This window comes from Oncorhynchus gorbuscha, linkage group LG13 (genome assembly GCF_021184085.1).
Source record: "Oncorhynchus gorbuscha isolate QuinsamMale2020 ecotype Even-year linkage group LG13, OgorEven_v1.0, whole genome shotgun sequence".
Taxonomy (NCBI): domain Eukaryota; kingdom Metazoa; phylum Chordata; class Actinopteri; order Salmoniformes; family Salmonidae; genus Oncorhynchus; species Oncorhynchus gorbuscha.
The window spans coordinates 4106242-4129919 of NC_060185.1; the positions used below are offsets into that span (position 1 = coordinate 4106242).

The 23678-nt window shown below is 45.9% G+C and overlaps 1 protein-coding gene across 1 annotated transcript; it reads right to left on the reverse strand.

Moving 5' to 3' along the window:
• Positions 1-2325: 2325 nt before the first annotated feature.
• LOC123994202 (protein FAM181B) lies at positions 2326-4689 on the reverse strand. Its single transcript, XM_046296735.1, has one exon. It carries the CDS (start codon positions 4272-4274, stop codon positions 2937-2939), a length of 1338 nt encoding a protein of 445 aa, XP_046152691.1. The 5' UTR covers positions 4275-4689; the 3' UTR covers positions 2326-2936.
• Between the last annotated feature and the right edge of the window lie 18989 nt (positions 4690-23678).

Consider the following 23678-nt stretch of genomic DNA (forward strand, 5'->3'; position numbering starts at 1 on the left):
GGTCATCAACCAGCGGTTTGAATACTGTAGACTGGTGATGGTCATCAACCAGAGGTTTGAATACTGTAGACTGGTGATGGTCATCAACCAGAGGTTTGAATACTGTAGACTGGTGATGGTCATCAACCAGAGGTTTGAATACTGTAGACTGGTGATGGTCATCAACCAGAGGTTTGAATACTGTAGACTGGTGATGGTCATCAACCAGAGGTTTGAATACTGTAGACTGGTGATGGTCATCAACCAGAGGTTTGAATACTGTAGACTGGTGATGGTCATCAACCAGAGGTTTGAATACTGTAGACTGGTGATGGTCATCAACCAGAGGTTTGAATACTGTAGACTGGTGATGGTCATCAACCAGAGGTTTGAATACTGTAGACTACCTAGTGATGGTCATCAACCAGAGGTTTGAATACTGTAGACTGGTGATGGTCATCAACCAGAGGTTTGAATACTGTAGACTACCTAGTGATGGTCATCAACCAGAGGTTTGAATACTGTAGACTACCTAGTGATGGTCATCAACCAGAGGTTTGAATACTGTAGACTGGTGATGGTCATCAACCAGAGGTTTGAATACTGTAGACTGGTGATGGTCATCAACCAGAGGTTTGAATACTGTAGACTGGTGATGGTCATCAACCAGAGGTTTGAATACTGTAGACTGGTGATGGTCATCAACCAGAGGTTTGAATACTGTAGACTGGTGATGGTCATCAACCAGAGGTTTGAATACTGTAGACTACCTAGTGATGGTCATCAACCAGAGGTTTGAATACTGTAGACTGGTGATGGTCATCTTGAACCTCAAATAGAAATGAAATGGCTTTGACCAAAATGTCAGAACACTTATCAACCACTTTTCAGAGTGTTCTGACTCAAGTTAAGATCCAGGAGATAAATAATAATATATAATAAATAATAAATTACAAAAATGTATAACATGTTCAATGGCTTTGTGACACCGTTTAATAATCAGATGTGACTTTAAAACTGGATTGTTAGTATCTTGGACTCTTTTAATTGAACGTAATATCTTGTGTTTTTACCATATCGTCTTGTCCGCTGTGAGAATTCAATCAAATCAAAACACATTGAAATTGACTGGCATGGGTAATACAACGTTGTTTTTCATTAGGGGTGAATTAACTTTCACTTTTACGAGCATTAGAGTACATGAGAGAACCAAATCTATACATTTATTCTCATTCACCACACTGAAAGATCGCCAAGGACTGTTTACCATCTGGCAAGTGGTGTCGGAGTGTCATGTCTCGGACCAACTGGCTCAGAGACAGCTTCTACCACCAGGCCACCAGACTGCTGAAAAGTTCAACCTAGCCGTCTCCCTGCACAGATCTGCACCTAAGAGACTATATGCACCATAGATATAATTTGCACCGACTACCAACACAATCAACCCTTACACACAAACAAACAGACACACAAGCACACAGTCTTGTTTTACTAACCTTGTGGAGAGACACAATTGATTCCCATTTAAATCACATTTTCCCTAACCCTAAACCTTACCCTAACCCCTAAACCTTATTCTAACCTCAAAACATAACAACCCTAAATCTTACCCTAACCCCTTAACCCTAACCCCAAAACATAAACCTCTTAACCCCTAACCCCTTAACCCTAACCCCAAAACATAAACCTCTTAACCCCTAACCCCAAAACATAAACCTCTTAACCCCTAACCCCAAAACATAACAACCCAAACCTTACCCTAACCCCAAAACATAAACCACCCCAAAACATAACAACCCTAAACCTTACCCTAACCCCTAACCCTAAACCTTACCCTAACCCCTAACCCTAAACCTTACCCTAACCCCTAACCCTAAACCTTACCCTAACCCCTAACCCTAAACCTTACCCTAACCCCTAACCCTAAACCTTACCCTAACCCCAAAACATAAACCTAACCCCTACCCCCAAAATATAATCTTAACCCTAAACCTAACCCCTTAACCCCTACCCCCAAAACACAACCTTAACCCTAAACCTAACCCCTTTACCCTGAACCTAACCCCTTAACCCTAAACCCTAACCCTAACCCCAAAAGGTAACCTTAATCCTAACCCCTTAACCCTAAACCTAACCCCTTAACCCTGAACCTAACCCCTTAACCCTAAACCCTAACCCTAACCCCAAAAGGTAACCTTAATCCTAAACCTAACCCCTTAACCCTAAACCTAACCCCTTAACCCTGAACCTAACCCCTTAACCCTAAACCCTAACCCCAAAAGGTAACCTTAACCCTAAACCTAACCCCTTAACCCTAAACCTAACCCCTTAACCCTAAACCCTAACCCCAAAAGGTAACCTTAACCCTAAACCTAATTCCATCCCTAATAATATCATTTTTCCTTGTGGGGACCAGCAAAATGTCCCGAGTTGGTCAACTTTTTGTTTGTTTACTATTCTTGTGGGGACTTCTTGTGGCTCCATGTCCACACACACACACACACACACACACACACACACACACACACACACACACACACACACACACACACACACACACACACACACACACACACACACACACACACACACACACACACACACACACACACACACACACACACAGTCAATGCTACTGTTTTATTATATACTATTAATTCCACTACCCACTTTATATTTGTAAATACCTACATGATCAATATGCCAATACTACCTGGTCTCTTACTTCTACTACTTGTTATTACATGATCATTGATGAAATGTTCTGCGTTGTCGAGGGAGCTCTAACACACAAGTATTTCACTGCACTTTTTATACCTGCTGGAAAAGGTGTACGTTACAAATATGATTAGATTAGACAGTATCTCAATCTGTAGCTCTGGTCAATCGCAAGTCACACTAACATTTTGGACCACAACTACTCAACGTGTAGTCTCAGACAGGGAAGCGATGTCTTATCAGAGAGAAGAGAAACCCTTTGTGTTGTAGCCACCACTACTCAGACCATATGAGACCTGAGACACAGAGCAGTCTGGGAAGAAGTTGGGAAAGGCCAGAGTGCACAGTGAGTTACTATCCTCTGTAGACCCTGTCGCAGAGGAGTCAGACACAGGGTGACAGTACAGGGGTGTCTGTGTTCCTGGGCCCGTCCGTACGTCCTCTCCTGATTGGCAGTACAGGGGTGTCTGTGTTCCTGGGCCCGTCCGTACGACCTCTCCTGATTGGCAGTACAGGGGTGTCTGTGTTCCTGGGCCCATCCGTACGCCCTCCCCTGCCTTCTTAGAAGGAGAAGAGGTACTCCAAGGCTCTGTATACAAGAATCCTCCCACTAGATGGTGAGGGTCGTAGGGCGATACCTGGTCTGTTATGTCCTGAGTCTGCTGGTGCTGGAGGATCCTACTGGGCAGGCCACGAGTCTGAAACATGTCCTGGTCGATGATCCTACTGGGCAGGCCCCGAGTCTGAAACATGTCCTGGTCGATGATCCTACTGGGCAGGCCCCGAGTCTGAAACATGTCCTGATCACTGAGCATGTTACTGTAGTCTGGCCCCAGCAGGTCAAAGAAGTCCGGGTTCCCCCCTCCCCGTTCCAGATCACCCAGGAACATGGCCGAGGTGGACGTGACTTGAGAGGTGGTGGTCGTGTTGGCCGGCTCAGTGAAAAAGGATGGGGGAAGGTTACGGTGCCTCAGGGGAGGCTTCTTGGCTCTCTCCCCCTTGACAGAGTTAAAGAGGGCAGCCAGGCTCTTGGTCTGGAGGTTGGCCTGTAGCCCGTCCCGCTTGTGGACGGGTTTGCCTTGCTGGAATGGGCTGGGCTGGGTCTGAAGTTGGGTCTGAAGCTGGGTCTGGGCCTGGGTCTGAAGCTGGGTCTGGGTCTGGTTCTGGGTGGGAAAGCCAGAGACTTTTCTCTTGTTGGCCCCTGGAGCTGCTGTTGGGTTCCCTGTTGGACTGATGAAGCCTGTACATCTCTTGATCTGCTTCTGCAGGTACTTGCGGTGGTTGACTTTCCTTTTGGACTTGACTGGCTTGTCCAAAGCCAGTTTGATGTTGCTGGAGGCTGAGTCTATGAAGCTGAGCAGATTCCTGGTGGTTTCCCTGTATCCTCCTCTCTCCTCACTCTCCTCCAGCGGACTCTCGTCCAGACTTCTGGTGGTTTCCCTGTATCCTCCTCTCTCCTCACTCTCCTCCAGCGGACTCCCGTCCAGACTCTGACCCATGTCATACTCCATCATGACCGACCCAGGGAAACAGAAGTTTACGAACGGAGAGTTCATGATTGCAGTTTGAACAGCCATTACAATTCTGTTTCTAAACACTGCGGCCTCAGTGGCCTCGCCCTCTGCATCCGCTGCTGCTGCTAATCCAAAATATAAAGAGCCTCTTCCTCGTCACAGCATGTCTTCTTGTCCTGTGTCTGGGTAATGTTGGCACCTACAAGAAGCAAATTAGATATTCGATTTCAGACTGTCACAAGAGACTAGTCCCAGGGTAGCTTCCCAGTGTGCAGAAATTGGTTGAGAATATGTATTCTCAACGTCTTTTTCAACCAAAGATATGTCTTTTCAGCAGTCTTTTTGCTCATAGGGTTGGTCCAAACCCCTTTAAGCTAGTTGTGAGGCTTGGACATGCAGCTCCTGTGAATTCCACTCCTCCTCTCCTCTCCACTTTTCCACTTCACAGTAGAACAGAACAGAGACTGAACTGAGGGAACAGACACTTGTTGTTTGTGGAAAGCAAATCTGACCGAGAGAGAGAGAGAGAGAGAGAGAGAGAGATCTTTCAGGGGGCGGGGCTAGATGATGTCAGAACATCAAAGAGGAGGGGCAGAGAGACCCTGGGACTTAACTCTTTGCTTACGCCTGACCACCTGCAACTAAGAGAGATTTGTCTGAGCTTCCCCGCTGTGTCTCCAGACAATAGCCAGCGGTAGGGTTGGTTGGATCCCTCTTCCTCCTCCTTTCACTGTTTATGTGTGCTGTGAACCCAAACCGGTCTTATGAAACGTGAATATGTTGGGCTACTATGGAGGTGAAACTAGAATATCACTTTCAGAGCAATGTAATTATTTGGAAATGAGTTCTTATGTTGTTTTATAATAGTTAGTTAAAATGTAAAAGATTTCATTTCTAAAAAACATTTTCACTGTGTTATGTATACATTATTTATCTTGTGCTCTTAAAACAATATATATATATATATATATATATATATATATATATATATATATATATATATATATATATATATATATATATACATGATTTCCATGTCTATATTCATACCAGCTTGATTGTTGGGTTTACAGGCAGGACTTGCTACTTCTACCATCTCATTACACACCGAGAACACACCAAACTATGTCATCAAGACCCTACTGTTTACTATGTTTTCAGAAAGGCTTTTTCTCCATGGGGAAATCCTGGTTCCCAAACAGGTATCTCTATAGTATCTGGGATCAATTATAACTAATCCTGGTGCCCAAACAGGTATCTCTATAGTATGTGGGATCAATTTTAACTAATCCCGGTGCCCAAACAGGTATCTCTATAGTATCTGGGATCAATTGTATCTCTATAGTATCTGGGATCAATTATAACTAATCCTGGTGCCCAAACAGGTATCTCTATAGTATCTGGGATCAATTATAACTAATCCTGGTGCCCAAACAGGTATCTCTATAGTATCTGGGATCAATTATAACTAATCCCGGTGCCCAAACAGGTATCTCTATAGTATCTGGGATCAATTATAACTAATCCTGGTGCCCAAACAGGTATCTCTATAGTATCTGGGATCAATTATAACTAATCCTGGTGCCCAAACAGGTATCTCTATAGTATCTGGGATCAATTATAACTAATCCTGGTGCCCAAACAGGTATCTCTATAGTATCTGGGATCAATTATAACTAATCCTGGTGCCCAAACAGGTATCTCTATAGTATCTGGGATCAATTATAACTAATCCTGGTGCCCAAACATGTATCTCTATAGTATCTGGGATCAATTCACAAATATAACTCTACTACTTAAGATAACCTTCCTGCTTGTTCTGTGTCTTAATCTGCTCGTGGAACTAAAGTTGGAAGTTGATTTCTTGTTGGTGCATGGTCATGTTGGTGAATTCCCAGAGCAGTGGGAATTTTTGCTCGGTCCTGACAACTATTATAGCCGGGTCTTTGACATACAGCCCTATGGAGTCTAAAGAGCCTCTATTCTCCCCAGCCTCTGAAAGGGAGCTTTGTACCAGGGATTCATTAAAGTGCACCTCACAGCCCCACAGTAAAATAGCCCCCCCCCCCCCCCTCCCCTCCCTCTCAATAATGAACAGTCGATTTAACTGGAAAAGCTGGCGGGGCTGTTAAATTAAAAGGGGAAAATAAAGTGTTGGTTCGGTGAAGAAGAAGACATGTTGACCTTAAGAAATACAGCCCTGGTATGAAACTGCTTGCTGCGCCTGCTTACTGTGTGCGTCTGCCTACTGCGTCTGCTTTACTGCGTCTGCTTTACTGCGTCTGCTTTACTGTGTCTGCTTACTGCGTTTGCTTTACTGCGTCTGCTTTACTGCGTCTGCTTTACTGCGTCCGCTTACTGCGTCCGCTTTACTGCGTCCGCTTACTGCGTCCGCTTTACTGCGTCCGCTTACTGCGTCCGCTTACTGCGTCCGCTTACTGCGTCGTTTACTGCGTCTGCTTACTGCGTCTGCTTTCACCGCTGTAGACAATAATACTTTTATGGGAAGTCTCTTGGCTAACGGTGAATAGTGAATACCCAGAACACACTGAGAGGTGCAGTATGGGTTCTTGGTCTGCCTGGGAGTTTCACTGTGCCAAAGCTTGATCCTGATTTAAGTGTGGGGGGGTGCTGAAAGGAGGAACTAGTATCAGGACTGGTGAGAGAGGGAAGATGGAGGAACTAGTATCAGGGCTGGTGAGAGAGGGAAGATGGAGGAACTAGTATCAGGACTGGTGAGAGAGGGAAGATGGAGGAACTAGTATCAGGACTGGTGAGAGAGGGAAGATGGAGGAACTAGTATCAGGACTGGTGAGAGAGGGAAGATGGAGGAATTAGTATCAGGACTGGTGAGAGAGGGAAGATGGAGGAACTAGTATCAGGACTGGTGAGAGAGGGAAGATGGAGGAACTAGTATCACGACTGGTGAGAGAGGGAAGATGGAGGAACTAGTATCAGGACTGGTGAGAGAGGGAAGATGGAGGAACTAGTATCAGGACTGGTGAGAGAGGGAAGATGGAGGAACTAGTATCAGGACTGGTGAGAGAGGGAAGATGGAGGAACTAGTATCAGGACTGGTGAGAGAGGGAAGATGGAGGAATTAGTATCAGGACTGGTGAGAGAGGGAAGATGGAGGAACTAGTATCAGGGCTGGTGAGAGAGGGAAGATGGAGGAACTAGTATCAGGACTGGTGAGAGAGGGAAGATGGAGGAACTAGTATCAGGACTGGTGAGAGACGGAAGATGGAGGAACTAGTATCAGGACTGGTGAGAGAGGGAAGATGGAGGAACTAGTATCAGGACTGGTGAGAGAGGGAAGATGGAGGAACTAGTATCAGGACTGGTGAGAGACGGAAGATGGAGGAACTAGTATCAGGACTGGTGAGAGAGGGAAGATGGAGGAACTAGTATCAGGACTGGTGAGAGAGGGAAGATGGAGGAACTAGTATCAGGACTGGTGAGAGAGGGAAGATGGAGGAACTAGTATCAGGACTGGTGAGAGAGGGAAGATGGAGGAACTAGTATCAGGACTGGTGAGAGAGGGAAGATGGAGGAACTAGTATCAGGACTGGTGAGAGAGGGAAGATGGAGTATAGATTATTCACACAGTAAAAAAAAAGGGATGTACCTATTTTGAAGATATTTCCATACACTGCCTTGATTGGCTGATAGGATGATCTAGAGCCCACCCACTTACCCAGAAGAACAGTCATTGGTCTATTATAAACAGATCACACAGAGACGTCATGATGTGGGCCAAACCTTCCACTTGAACAGGCTGAAATTCCAGGCATATTTTATTTTTAACATCCCTTACAACAAACATTCCACTATTATCACTTTCACAATTTCAGAGTGTTATTTCACCTCATAGTGTGGAAATATAATTATAACATTTTATTTTTTAACTGCCTCTTTAAATAATTTTGGCTTTTATGAAATAATGTTGGAAATCTTGCTTATGTTATTGCATTTTACAGCCTACACTCTCGGGGCTCTCTCCTCTCAGCTCTCTCCTCTCAGCTCTCTCCTCTCAGCTCTCTCCTCTCAACTCTCTCCTCTCAACTCTCTCCTCTCAACTCTCTCCTCTCAGCTCTCAGCTCTCAGCTCTCTCCTCTCTCCTCTCTCCTCTCTCCTCTCTCCTCTCTCCTCTCAGCTCTCTCCTCTCAGCTCTCTCCTCTCAGCTCTCTCCTCTCAGCTCTCTCCTCTCAGCTCTCTCCTCTCAGCTCTCTCCCCTCAGCTCTCTCCTCTCAGCTCTCTCCTCTCAGCTCTCTCCTCTCAGCTCTCTCCTCTCAGCTCTCTCCTCTCAGCTCTCTCCTCTCAGCTCTCTCCTCTCAGCTCTCTCCTCTCAGCTCTCTCCCCTCAGCTCTCTCCTCTCAGCTCTTTCCTCTCAACTCTTTCCTCTCAGCTCTCTCCTCTCAGCTCTCTCCTCTCAGCTCTCAGCTCTCTCCTCTCAACTCTCTCCTCTCAACTCTCTCCTCTCTCCTCTCAGCCTGGTCTGAGGCTCAGTTGGTATAGCTGTTTTTGGTCCTTGCAACAGAATTCCCAAGAATGGATTCTTTCTTTTTCCCTTTTCTTGAAAGTGCATTTTAAGGCAGTGAATCATTTAGAGCTGGGAGACGGAGAGGAGGGAGAGAGAGAGAGGTTCTGAGCTCTTTGAAAGAAGAAGGGTCCATCGAGAAACTGTTATTCTCATGTAAATTGGTGCGGACGGGGAAAAGGGGGGACAGTGAAAGTGATAGTACTGATCTAATTATCTGTGGCCCCAACACCCGGTCTGAATGAGACGCTCAGAATAACTGCTGACATGGAAGCACAATAAACAGGACAACGTAGAGCTTCTGTAAAAAAAACAAGCTTTTCTCTTCAGGCCTTTATGGGGGGTGTTCTCTCTCCCTCTTCTCTCTCCCTCGTCTCTCTCCCTCTTCTCTTTCTCCCTCTATCCACTCTCTCCCTCTCCCTCTTCTCTCTCTCTCTCTGTCTCTCTCCCTCTTCTCTCTCTCTCTCTCGCTCTCCCTCTTCTCTCTCCCTCTTCTCTTTCTCCCTCTATCCACTCTCTCGCTCTCCCTCTTCTCTCTCTCGATCCACTCTCTTGCTCTCCCTATTCTCTCTCTCTGTCTCTCTCCCTCTTCTCTCTCTCCGTCTCTCCACTCTCTCTCTCCACTCTCTCGCTCTCCCTCTTCTCTCTCTCTCTATCCACTCTCTCGCTCTCCCTCTTTTCTCTCTCTCTGTCTCTCTCTTCTCTCTCTCCCTCTCTCCACTCTCTCTCTAACTCCACTCTCTCCCTCTATCCACTCTCTCGCTCTCCCTCTTCTCTCTCTCTCTCTATCCACTCTCTCGCTCTCCCTCTCTCTCGGTCTCTCTCCCTCTTCTCTCTCCCTCTCTCCACTCCATCTCTTCCTCCTCTCCCTCTTCTCTCTCCCTCTCTTCACTCTCTCTCTTTTCCTCCTCTCCCCCTCCTCCTCCCCTCTCTCTCTTTTTGTTTTCTCTCTCTCTTTACAAAAAAAAGCAGGGTATTTAAAAGAGATATTCATAGCATCTCACACCTCTATTCTTAAATGTCGACAGCAGCAGGCGAGGAAAAAGAGGCAACATAAATAAATGAATGTGGCATGCTAATTAGGTCACATACAGTATCCGCATTCATGGATCCACTATCTGGTTCTTTTTTTCACTTCTATCAAACATCAGACAACAATGCCAACAACTTTGTAGCGCACTATCTAGGGTGTCATTTGGGACAACCGTTGCGGAGGGAGGATATACCCCCCCCCACCTTCCTCCGCCGTCCCAAGCCTTGGTTTTTGTTCTGGCCAGTCATTCAGAGCTACCGGCCTGAAGCTCTGATTCCAGAAACCATACTATACCATACTCTATAGACACGTTGAAGGAGAGAGGATGAGAGGGGCTGGGCTTGGCAGGAAAAACACACATTGAAGAAAAGAGACCAAGGAGATTGATTGATTGATTTGATTGATTGATTGATTGATTGATTGGTAACTTGCTGAGATGCAAGACTGCCCAGTAACCTGCATTTACTGTATGGAGGACATAAATACTTAGTGATTACTTATTTTGATGCACAGTGACTTAACAGTCTGTTATTACATAGAAACAGTCTGTTATTACATAGAAACAGTCTGTTATTATGTAGAAACAGTCTGTTAGTGTTATTACGTAGAAACAGTCTGTTAGTGTTATTACATAGAAACAGTCTGTTATTACATAGAAACAGTCTGTTAGTGTTATTACATAGAAACAGGCTGTTATTACATAGAAACAGTCTGTTAGTGTTATTACATAGAAACAGTCTGTTAGTGTTATTACATAGAAGTCTGTTAGTGTTATTACATAGAAACGGTCTGCTAGTGTTATTACATAGAAACAGGCTGTTATTACATAGAAACAGTCTGTTAGTGTTATTACATAGAAACAGTATGTTAGTGTTATTACATAGAAACAGTCTGTTAGTGTTATTACATAGAAACAGTCTGTTAGTACATAGAAACAGTCTGTTAGTGTTATTACATAGAAACAGTCTGTTAGTTGTTATTACGTAGAAACAGGCTGTTATTACATAGAAACAGTCTGTTAGTGTTATTACATAGAAACAGTCTGTTAGTTGTTATTACATAGAAACAGTCTGTTATTACATAGAAACAGTCTGTTAGTGTTATTACATAGAAACAGTCTGTTATTACATAGAAACAGTCTGTTAGTGTTATTACATATAAATAGTCTGTTATTACATAGAAACAGTCTGTTAGCGTTATTACATAGAAACAGTCTGTTAGTGTTAATACATAGAAACAGTCTGTTAGTGTTATTACATAGAAACAGTCTGTTAGTGTTATTACATAGAAACAGTCTGTTATTACATAGAAACAGTCTGTTATTACATAGAAACAGTCTGTTAGTGTTATTACATAGAAACAGTCTGTTAATACATACAAACAGTCTGTTAGTGTTATTACATAGAAACAGTCTGTTATTACATAGAAACAGTCTGTTAGTGTTATTATATAGAAACAGTCTGTTATTACATAGAAACAGTCTGTTAGTGTTATTACATAGAAACAGTCTGTTAATACATAGAAACAGTCTGTTAGTGTTATTACATAGAAACAGTCTGTTATTACATAGAAACAGTCTGTTAGTGTTATTACATAGAAACAGTCTGTTAACGTTATTACATAGAAACAGTCTGTTATTACATAGAAACAGTATGTTAGTGTTATTACATAGAAACAGTCTGTTAATGTTATTACATAGAAACAGTCTGTTAGTTGTTATTACATAGAAACAGTCTGTTATTACATAGAAACAGTCTGTTAGTGTTAATACATAGAAACAGTCTGTTATTACATAGAAACAGTCTGTTATTACATAGAAACAGTCTGTTAGTGTTATTACATAGAAACAGTCTGTTAGTGTTATTACATAGAAACAGTCTGTTAGTGTTATTACATAGAAACAGTCTGTTATTACATAGAAACAGTCTGTTAGTGTTATTACATAGAAACAGTCTGTTAATGTTATTACATAGAAACAGTCTGTTAGTGTTATTACATAGAAACAGTCTGTTATTACATAGAAACAGTCTGTTAGTTGTTATTACATAGAAACAGTCTGTTAATACATAGAAACAGTCTGTTAGTGTTATTACATAGAAACAGTCTGTTAGTGTTATTACATAGAAACAGTCTGTTAGTGTTATTACATAGAAACAGTCTGTTAATGTTATTACATAGAAACAGTCTTTTATTACATAGAAACAGTCTGTTAGTGTTATTACATAGAATAACCGTCACTGGCCGCGGGCAGCATTTGGTTCTTTAACGCACACACATATTCATCACTCCTCCCTGCGCCATTATAAGATAAGTTAACAATGTGGGTCGACACACAAATTAACTTCTCTCTTGGTGCATGCATTTCACACTTGTCAATGTTCATATTTGAGAGATACAATAATTATTATACTTATCAATGTTGTGGATGAGCGCATTGTTTGTTTGTTCTGTTCCTATCTCTCCATCACTGTAGCTTCCGGGTATGCTGGAAAAGGACCCGAGCTAAGGGAATTGGGTTGGCTTTATAGTGCCTGTCCCAAATGGCTCATTAATGCATATGGGCATATTGAAAGATATTGTCAGTAGTGATGTAATGTTGTAAATGTTATGTTGTGATATTGTTTAAAACCGTGTTGCAATGTATATATGTATATACCAGCAGCTAGCTATTTGCCCAGCAGCTAGCCAGCAAGCCAGCTAGCAAACGCCCACCGATTAGCAGCACTGTAGTAACTATTACACTCAACTGAACGACTTGATTAGTGTAGTGTTAGCTAGCTACATAGCTGTCTTTGCTGTCTTCGTATCCAAGATAATTGTGTAGTTTAGAGTGTGTAGTCTTAGAGTGATTATCTTAATTTACCGAGGTTAGCTAGCCAGCTATTTGTCGTCCTTAACGTAGGAGACTCTGCTAGCTAGCCAACAGCTAGCCAACAGATAGCCGACAGCTAGCCAACAGCTAGCCGACAGCTAGCCAACAGCTAGCCAATGTCTACCGAATAGGACTCAACAACCCGGTCGCATTCACAGGTAGTATCACATTTTCATTTCATTTCATTACAGTACAACGGTTTGATTTGTTTGATGGTAGCTAGCTACATAGCTAGCTACATAGCCGTCTTTGTATCAAAGATAATTGTGTAGTCTAGAGCGATTTTCTAGGTTAGCTAGCCAGCTATTGTCGTTCTTTTAACGCAACGTAACGTAAACAACACTGCTAGCTAGCAAGCTAGCCCCCGAATAGCAGCACTGCAGAAACTATTACACTCAACGGAACGACTTGATTAGTGTAGTGTCAACAACGCAGACACTGCCAGCTAGCCTACAAAGTCAACAACGCAGCCACTGCCAGCTAGCCTACTTCAGCAGTACTGTATCATTTTAATCATTTTAGTCAATAAGATTCTTGCTACGTAAGATTAACTTTCTGAACATTCGAGACGTGTAGTCCATTTGTCATTCCAATCTCCTTTGCATTAGCGTAGCCTCTTCTGTAGCCTGTCAACTATGTGTCTGTCTATCCCTGTTCTCTCCTCTCTGCACAGACCATACAAACGCTCCACACCGCGTGGCCGCGGCCACCCTAATCTGGTGGTCCCAGCGCGCACGACCCACGTGGAGTTCCAGGTGTCCGGTAGCCTCTGGAACTGCCGATCTGCGGCCAACAAGGCAGAGTTCATCTCAGCCTATGCCTCCCTCCAGTCCCTCGACTTCTTGGCACTGACGGAAACACGGATCACCACAGACAACACTGCTACTCCTACTGCTCTCTCTTCGTCCGCCCACGTGTTCTCGCACACCCCGAGAGCTTCTGGTCAGCGGGGTGGTGGCACCGGGATCCTCATCTCTCCCAAGTGGTCATTCTCTCTTTCTCCCCTTACCCATCTGTCTATCGCCTCCTTTGAATTCCATGCTGTCACAGTTACCAGCCCTTTCAAGCTTAACATCCTTATCATTTATCGCCCTCCAGGTTCCCTCGGAGAGTTCATCAATGAGCTTGATGCCTTGATAAGCTCCTTTCCTGAGGACGGCTCACCTCTCACAGTGCTGGGCGACTTTAACCTCCCCACGTCTACCTTTGACTCATTCCTCTCTGCCTCCTTTCCACTCCGCTCCTCTTTTGACCTCACCCTCTCACCTTCCCCCCCCCTACTCACAAGGCAGGCAATACGCTCGACCTCATCTTTACTAGATGCTGTTCTTCCACTAACCTCATTGCAACTCCCCTCCAAGTCTCCGACCACTACCTTGTATCCTTTTCCCTCTCGCTCTCATCCAACACCTCCCACACTGCCCCTACTCGGATGGTATCGCGCCGTCCCAACCTTCGCTCTCTCTCCCCCGCTACTCTCTCCTCTTCCATCCTATCATCTCTTCCCTCTGCTCAAACCTTCTCCAACCTATCTCCTGATTCTGCCTCCTCAACCCCTCCTCCAGGCCGGCTCGGTCCTCCCCTCCCGCCCCGTGGCTCGACGACTCATTGCGAGCTCACAGAACAGGGCTCCGGGCAGCCGAGCGGAAATGGAGGAAAACTCGCCTCCCTGCGGACCTGGCATCCTTTCACTCCCTCCTCTCTACATTTTCCTCCTCTGTCTCTGCTGCTAAAGCCATTTTCTACCACTCTAAATTCCAAGCATCTGCCTCTAACCCTAGGAAGCTCTTTGCCACCTTCTCCTCCCTCCTGAATCCTCCTCCCCCTCCCCCTCCTCCTCCCTCTCTGCAGATGACTTCGTCAACCATTTTGAAAAGAAGGTCGACGACATCCGATCCTCGTTTGCTAAGTCAAACGGCACCGCTGGTTCTGCTCACACTGCCCTACCCTGTGCTCTGACCCCTTTCTCCCCTCTCTCTCCAGATGAAATCTCGCGTCTTGTGACGGCCGGCCGCCCAACAACCTGCCCGCTTGACCCTATCCCCTCCTCTCTTCTCCAGACCATTTCCGGAGACCTTCTCCCTTACCTCACCTCGCTCATCAACTCATCCCTGACCGCTGGCTACGTCCCTTCCGTCTTCAAGAGAGCGAGAGTTGCACCCCTTCTGAAAAAACCTACACTCGATCCCTCCGATGTCAACAACTACAGACCAGTATCCCTTCTTTCTTTTCTCTCCAAAACTCTTGAACGTGCCGTCCTTGGCCAGCTCTCCCGCTAATCTCTCTCTGAATGACCTTCTTGATCCAAATCAGTCAGGTTTCAAGACTAGTCATTCAACTGAGACTGCTCTTCTCTGTATCACGGAGGCGCTCCGCACTGCTAAAGCTAACTCTCTCTCCTCTGCTCTCATCCTTCTAGACCTATCGGCTGCCTTCGATACTGTGAACCATCAGATCCTCCTCTCCACCCTCTCCGAGTTGGGCATCTCCGGCGCGGCCCACGCTTGGATTGCGTCCTACCTGACAGGTCGCTCCTACCAGGTGGCGTGGCGAGAATCTGTCTCCTCACCACGCGCTCTCACCACTGGTGTCCCCCAGGGCTCTGTTCTAGGCCCTCTCCTATTCTCGCTATACACCAAGTCACTTGGCTCTGTCATAACCTCACATGGTCTCTCCTATCATTGCTATGCAGACGACACACAATTAATCTTCTCCTTTCCCCCTTCTGATGACCAGGTGGTGAATCGCATCTCTGCATGTCTGGCAGACATATCAGTGTGGATGACGGATCACCACCTCAAGCTGAACCTCGGCAAGTTAGAGCTGCTCTTCCTCCCGGGGAAGGACTGCCCGTTCCATGATCTCGCCATCACGGTTGACAACTCCATTGTGTCCTCCTCCCAGAGCGCTAAGAACCTTGGCGTGATCCTGGACAACACCCTGTCGTTCTCAACTAACATCAAGGCGGTGGCCCGTTCCTGTAGGTTCATGCTCTACAACATCCGCAGAGTACGACCCTGCCTTACACAGGAAGCAGCGCAGGTCCTAATCCAGGCACTTGTCATCTCCCGTCTGGATTACTGCAACTCGCTGTTGGCTGGGCTCCCTGCCTGTGCCATTAAACTCCTACAACTCATCCAGAACGCCGCAGCCCGTCTGGTGTTCAACCTTCCCAAGTTCTCTCACGTCACCCCGCTCCTCCGCTCTCTCCACTGGCTTCCAGTTGAAGCTCGCATCCGCTACAAGACCATGGTCCTTGCCTAAGGAGCTGTGAGGGGAACGGCACCTCAGTACATCCAGGCTCTGATCAGGCCCTACACCCAAACAAGGGCACTGCGTTCATCCACCTCTGGCCTGCTCGCCTCCCTACCACTGAGGAAGTACAGTTCCCGCTCAGCCCAGTCAAAACTGTTTGCTGCTCTGGCCCCCCAATGGTGGAACAAACTCCCTCACGACGCCAGGACAGCGGAGTCAATCGCCACCTTCCGGAGACACCTGAAACCCCACCTCTTTAAGGAATACCTAGGATAGGATAAGTAATCCTTCTCACCCCCCCCCTTTAAGATTTAGATGCACTATTGTAAAGTGACTGTTCTACTGGATGTCATAAGGTGAATGCACCAATTTGTAAGTCGCTCTGGATAAGAGCGTCTGCTAAATGACTTAAATGTAAATGTATATCCTTTAGTATGTTTAGTTCATGGAAAATGTAGGTTTGTATTGTTAATTGATTAATTAATTAGGGTTAATTGTTCTGAGGGGAGGGGCTAGCCCTACAAAAGGAGCCACTCTTTCAGCCATGGAGAGGCATTTTTGGATTGAGCTGTGGATGGGGCAGCATTGTTTTTAAGCTGTCCCATAAGGTAGACGTTGATGGCAGTACTGTTGTTTTTTGTTCCGGAATCACTTGTAAAATAAACACCTTTGCACAGAAGAACTTTTGCGGCTCCGCCATCTTTTTATTTTGATAGAGGTTAGGTTATCCAGTTTAGCCTTCTGGCCTACTCTACGTGACATATGGTGGCAGTGGTGGGATTTGAACCCACGCCTCCTTAGAGACTGGAGGGATGGCGTACCGCAAATCAGTGAATTCCAACAAGAGAGGTAAAGGAATGCGTACAGGATTGCGTTCTCAGCAACAGCATCAACTGTCAGAAAAGGTACCTGAAGTTGAACCGGGGTGGAATACCATGGAATCGTCTGGTGAAGAAGAGGTCAAGTATGAGAAACTAGGAGTCCGACCGCGGGGCCAAAGACAACCAGAACTGGGTGAGCTGCTGACTGAAGGAGCAGTTGGGGGACCAGAACCACACCCAACCATGGTAACCCTTTTTCAGCAACTTTTCACCTGCCTTGAGAGGAGGGACGAAGACCTCAAGCAGGAGTTACGTGGCCTACGCCAATCTATCCTCACAGCTCCCCACTAGGCGGAACTCGTCAGTGAGAGCCCAAGATTGGGTCTTCCAACACCAGGACGACAAAGGCTCGATGCAGCAGTAATGAGGCCAGCACCAGGAGATCAGTCCAGCAGTGTTAACGTCCATCTTCCAGCATTCCTGAGGAAGGAGCCAAAGATGCCCTCATACCAGCAGGGGGAGGACATTGAAAACTACCTGCTGAGGTTTGAGCGCATGGCTAAGACGTGGCAGTGGCCTGAGGTAGAGTGGGCCTGCAGGCTTGTCCCATTGCTCACGGGCAAGGCCTTAGAGGCTTACACAGCAATGGATGAGGGGCTGTCCAATGTCTACAAGGGCTTGAAGGAAGCGCTGCTGGTGAAGTTTGACATCTCACCGGAAACCTACTGTCAACGCTTCAGAGCTGCATCAACCCCATCGGGTGAGTCGCCGACAGAGACGTACCACCGCCTCAAGGGTCTCTACCGACGATGGGTTCGACCGGGGGAGAAGACACAGGACGAAATCGGGGAGGTCATCATCCTCGAGCAACTTCTACAAGTTCTACCACACGACATTCGAACCTGGGTCCGAGAGCACGAGCCCAAGGACGGGCTTATGGCGGCCAAGCTTGCACTGCAGTATCTTAATGCACGTAAAGGGGGCCCACCACAACCTGCAGCACCCGCTCCAAGGAGTCTCAGAGACACAACGGACATCAGAAACGCCAGAGATGGTGGAGGTAACTCTGGGGGTTATGTGTCTGGGAGGGAGGTAAGGGATCATGCAGTTCGCTCTGATGGGAGGGGTCTGACCTGTTTTTACTGCCGTCAGCAGGGACACAAAGCTGCAATGTGTCCGCTACATAAATCCAAGCTCTCAGGTTACTGTTATGTACCCAGAGAGGGGGGTGGTGTTCAGAATAGACAGACTCGGGAAGGGTCATGCTTGGTACCTGTAAAAGTGAATGGTAAAAGTCTTACTGCAATGATTGACACCGGCATTTCCCTGTCATTGATCAGAAAAGGTAATGTACCTGTTAATGACATTGATTATGGTCATCAGACACTGATCCAATGTGTCCATGGTGACCAGTCACAGCAGCCCACAGCTGAGCTCACAGTTGAGATTCAGGGTCATAAATACCTCCTCAAAGTTGGGGTAATGGAGAAGCTACCTTTTGAGATGATTTTGGGGAGGGATGTGCCTGTACTCTCTGATCTGTTGGGAAGTGTGGGGGGTCAGCTATATGAGCAGTCAGTTTGCCAGTCTGATGTTCAGATGGCATGTTCAGTTGTCACTCGTGCCCAGGCCAAAGCCGGTTTACAACCTCTGCCTGACTTGTGTGATAGTCTGTGCGAGGGGGGAACCAAAGGGCCCAGAAAGTCACGCCGCCAGCGGCGTCTTGAGATGTGGGAACCCCTGTACCTGTTGCTGATGGGTCTGGGTTAGAGGTGCAATGGGATGTTCCACAAAATTTTGCTACACTGCAGAAGTCTGACGCAACCTTGAAATGTTTGTTTGACAAGGCCTTAGCTGGGGACAGTCAATCTTCATGTGGGGGGATTTACACAGTAGACAACCACATACTCTACCTTGGGTCAGAGGCAGATAGCAGGAAGTTGGTGGTGCCATCTACCTGTAGACCACTTGTTCTCAACCTTGCACATACAGTTCCATGGGCAGGCCATCTAGGGCAACATAAGACCTATCTTAGGCTAGGCTCCCGTTTCTTTTGGCCCTCCATGTATACTGATGTACAAAAATACTGCAAATCATGCCCCATGTGCCAGAAAACCAGTGCTGTCCGTAGGTCTGAACGGGCTCCTCTATGGTCACTGCCAGTTATCTCTACCCCATTCAAGAGAATTGCAATGGACATTGTTGGACCCTTGGAGAAGAGTAGTGCAGGTTACAAGTATATATTGGTGATCTATGACTATGCCACCCGGTTCCCAGAAGCCTTCCCACTCCGTTCCATAACCACTCCAAAAATAATCAGTGCTCTTGTTCAGCTCTTCTCTCGTGTAGGAATCCCAGATGAAATCCTGACGGACCAAGGAACAAACTTCACCTCGCTACTGATGGTTCAACTCCACCGACAGCTGGGCATTAAAGGCTTGAGGACTACTCCCTACCATCCCCAAACGGATGGGCTCGTAGAGAGATTCAATCAAACGCTCAAGAACATGTTGAGGAAGTTTGTGGCTGACACTAGTAAAGACTGGGATAAGTGGTTACCCTTTCTGCTTTTTGCTTACAGGGAGGTGCCTCAGGCATCGACAGGTTTCTCGCCATTCGAACTCCTCAATGGATGGCCAGTGCAAGGACCACTGGACCTGCTGAAGAAGTGCTGGGAAGGTTCCCCAGTAGCTACCTCAGGACAGGGGATTGTCCAGTATGTCCTCCAGATGCGAGACAGGTTGGAACGGTACCGAGAGGAAGCAAGAGCAAACCTTCAGCAAGCCCAGAAGGCCCAGAAGAGAGGCTATGACCAGCACACTCGCCACAGAGAGTTTGAGCCAGGACAGAAAGTCCTGCTCCTCCTTCCCTCGTCTACCAGCAAGCTCCTTGCGCAATGGCAAGGACCGTACCTAATCGGGAGGAAGATGGGCCCAGTGACCTACGAGGTGCTGCACCCGGACAAGGGTAAGAAGAAGCAAACCTACCATGTGAACCTTCTCAATGCCTGGGAGGAGAGAGAGGAACTCTCCAAAGGAAAGTCCTTTCTGGTCCGCAGAGTAGAAGAGGATGAGTCGGATGGGGTCACAGAGGCATGGAAAGAACGAGCAGAAGTCATACTGGCTCACCTGGAAGAAGACAAGCAAGATGAGCTGAAGCAGCTGTTTGGCAAGTATCCGGCCCTCTTCAGTCAGAGACCAGGAAGAACACGTCATTCGTTTGAAACCTGGCCAGAACCCTGTCCGCCAGCATCCTTACCGTGTGCCTGAGAGGCTGGTGGTAGCCCTCAAGAAAGAGGTCCACACCATGATAGAGATGGATGTTGTCGAGCCATCTTCAAGTGAATGGAGCAGCCCTATTGTCATTGTCCCAAAGAAGGATGGCTCTTTGCGCGTCTGCATGGACTTCCGTAAGGTGAATGCCATCTCCCAGTTTGATGCCTATCCCATGCCCCGCATTGACGACTTACTGGAGAGAATAGGTAGAGCTCATTACATCACCACATTGGATCTCTGCAAAGGGTACTGGCAGGTGCCCCTGGATGAACAATCCAAGGCCTACACTGCATTCCGGACACCAATGGGCCTGTTCCAGTTCAAGGTCATGCCGTTTGGCCTTCATGGGGCCCCTGCGACTTTCCAGAGGCTGATGGACAAGGTCCTCCAGGACTGTGACGATTACTGTGCTGCTTACTTGGACGACGTGGTGATCCACAGCCACTCCAGGAGGAGCACATACAGCATCTTAGCAGAGTCCTGGGGAAGATCCATGAAGCAGGCCTCACGCTTAACCTCCTGAAGTGTGAGTGGGCGAAACAGGAGACAAAGTACCTGGGTTACCAGCGGGTAAGGGTGAAGTTCGGCCTCAGGTGGAGAAAGTGGAGTCCATCAGGAATAGCCCTCAACCCAGAACCAAGACACAGGTGAAGTCCTTCCTAGGTCTGGCAGGGTGGTACCGGAGATTCATTCCACAGTTTTCCACCATCGCTGTCCCTCTGACCAACCTCACTTCGAAGGGGGCCAGCAACCCTGTGAAGTGGACTGAGGAGTGTGAGGAAGCCTTCATGACACTGAAAAACCGACTGTGCTCATTCCCTGTTCTCCAGACCCCTGATTTTCAGAAGAGATTTCTCGTGCAGGTGGACGGTTCGGCTGTAGGAATTGGAGCTGTACTGGCCCAAGGGGAGCCAAGAGAAGAGCTTCCTGTGCTGTACCTGAGTCGGAAGCTGTTGCCCAGGGAAACCAGGTATTCTACAATCGAAAAGGAGTGCCTGGCTATAAAGTGGGCCCTAGATAGCCTCCGTTACTACCTTCTTGGGAGGGAATGTGACCTGCACACGGACCACAGAGCACTGACCTGGATCCAGACCATGAAGGACCGGAATTCTCGTGTGACCAGGTGGTATCTGGAGCTCCAGCCCTTCAGGTTCTGTGTCCGTCACAAGGCAGGAAAGGAGAACGTTACTGCGGACTACCTATCAAGGCTCCCGAACATGGTCGCTTCAGGAGAGGAGGAAGGTAATGTGACGTAGAAGTCCGTCACTGGCCGCGGGCAGCATTTGGTTCTTTAACGTACACACATTCATCACTCCTCCCTGCGCCATTATAAGATAAGTTAACAATGTGGGTCGACACACAAATTAACTTATCTTATAATGGCGCAGGGAGGAGTGATGAATATGTGTGTGCGTTAAAGAACCAAATGCTGCCCGCGGCCAGTGACTGACTTCTACGTCACACATGGAAACAGTCTGTTAGTGTTATTACATAGAAACAGTCTGTTAGTGTTATTACATAGAAACAGTCTGTTATTACACTGAAACAGTCTGTTAGTGTTATTACATAGAAACAGTCTGTTAGTGTTATTACATAGAAACAGTCTGTTAATGTTATTACATAGAAACAGTCTTTTATTACATAGAAACAGTCTGTTAGTGTTATTACATATAAACAGTCTGTTATTACATAGAAACAGTCTGTTTTTACATAGAAACAGTCTGTTAGTGTTATTACATAGAAACAGTCTGTTATTACATAGAAACAGGCTGTTATTAAATAGAAACAGTATGTTAGTGTTATTACATAGAAACAGTCTGTTAGTGTTATTACATAGAAACAGTCTGTTAGTGTTATTACATAGAAACAGTCTGTTATTACACTGAAACAGTCTGTTAGTGTTATTACATAGAAACAGTCTGTTAGTGTTATTACATAGAAACAGTCTGTTAATGTTATTACATAGAAACAGTCTTTTATTACATAGAAACAGTCTGTTAGTGTTATTACATATAAACAGTCTGTTATTACATAGAAACAGTCTGTTTTTACATAGAAACAGTCTGTTAGTGTTATTACATAGAAACAGTCTGTTATTACATAGAAACAGGCTGTTATTAAATAGAAACAGTATGTTAGTGTTATTACATAGAAACAGTCTGTTAATGTTATTACATAGAAACAGTCTGTTAGTGTTATTACATAGAAACAGTCTGTTAGTGTTATTACATAGAAACAGTCTGTTCGTGTTATTACATAGAAACAGTCTGTTAATACATAGAAACAGTCTGTTAGTGTTATTACATAGAAACAGTCTGTTAGTGTTATTACATAGAAACAGTCTGTTATTACATAGAAACAGTCTGTTAGTGTTATTACATAGAAACAGTCTGTTATTACATAGAAACAGTGTTATTACATAGAAACAGTCTGTTAGTGTTATTACATAGAAACAGTCTTAGTGTTATTACATAGAAACAGTCTGTTATTACATAGAAACAGTCTGTTAATACATAGAAACAGTCTGTTAGTGTTATTACATAGAAACATTCTGTTATTACATAGAAACAGGCTGTTATTAAATAGAAACAGTATGTTAGTGTTATTACATAGAAACAGTCTGTTAATACATAGAAACAGTCTGTTAGTGTTATTACATAGAAACAGTCTGTTATTACATAGAAACAGGCTGTTATTAAATAGAAACAGTATGTTAGTGTTATTACATAGAAACAGTCTGTTAGTGTTATTACATAGAAACAGTCTGTTAGTGTTATTACATAGAAACAGTCTAATTGTTAGTTGTTTGGGCTAAATTATAGGTGGGCTATGTACAGGTGCAGTAATCTGTGAGCTGCTCTGACAGTTGGTGCTTAAAGCTAGGGAGGGAGATAAGTGTTTCCAGTTTCAGAGATTTTTGTAGTTCGTTCCAGTCATTGGCAGCAGAGAACTGGAAGGAGAGGCGGCCAAAGAAAGAATTGGTTTTGGGGGTGACTAGAGAGATATACCTGCTGGAGCGTGTGCTACAGGTGGGAGATGCTATGGTGACCAGCGAGCTGAGATAAGGGGGGACTTTACCGAGCAGGGTCTTATAGATGACATGGAGCCAGTGAGTTTGGCAACAAGTATGAAGCGAGGGCCAGCCAACGAGAGTGTACAGGTCGCAATGGTGGGTAGTATATGGGGCTTTGGGGACAAAACGTACCACGGCGTACACATCACGGAAAAACTGAAATGGTCCACCCACACAGACAGCGTGGCGCAACACCGCCTCTTCAACCTCAGGAGGCTGAAGAAATTTGGCTTGTCATCCTGACAAACTTTCACAGATGCACAATCGAGAGCATCCTGTCGGAATGTATCACCGCCTGGTACGGCAACTGCACCGCCCACAACCGTAAGACTCTCCAGAGGGTAGTGAGGTCTGCACAATGCATCACCTGGGGCAAACTACCTGCCCTCCAGGACACCTACACCACCCGATGTCACAGGAAGGCCATAAAGATCATCAAAGGACAACAACCAACCGAGCCACTGCCTGTTCACCCCGCTATCATCCAGAATGCGAGGTCAGTACAGGTGCATCAAAGCTGGGACCGAGAGACTGAAAAACAGCTTCTATCTCAAGGCCATCAGACTGTTAAACAGCTTCTATCTCAAGGCCATCAGAC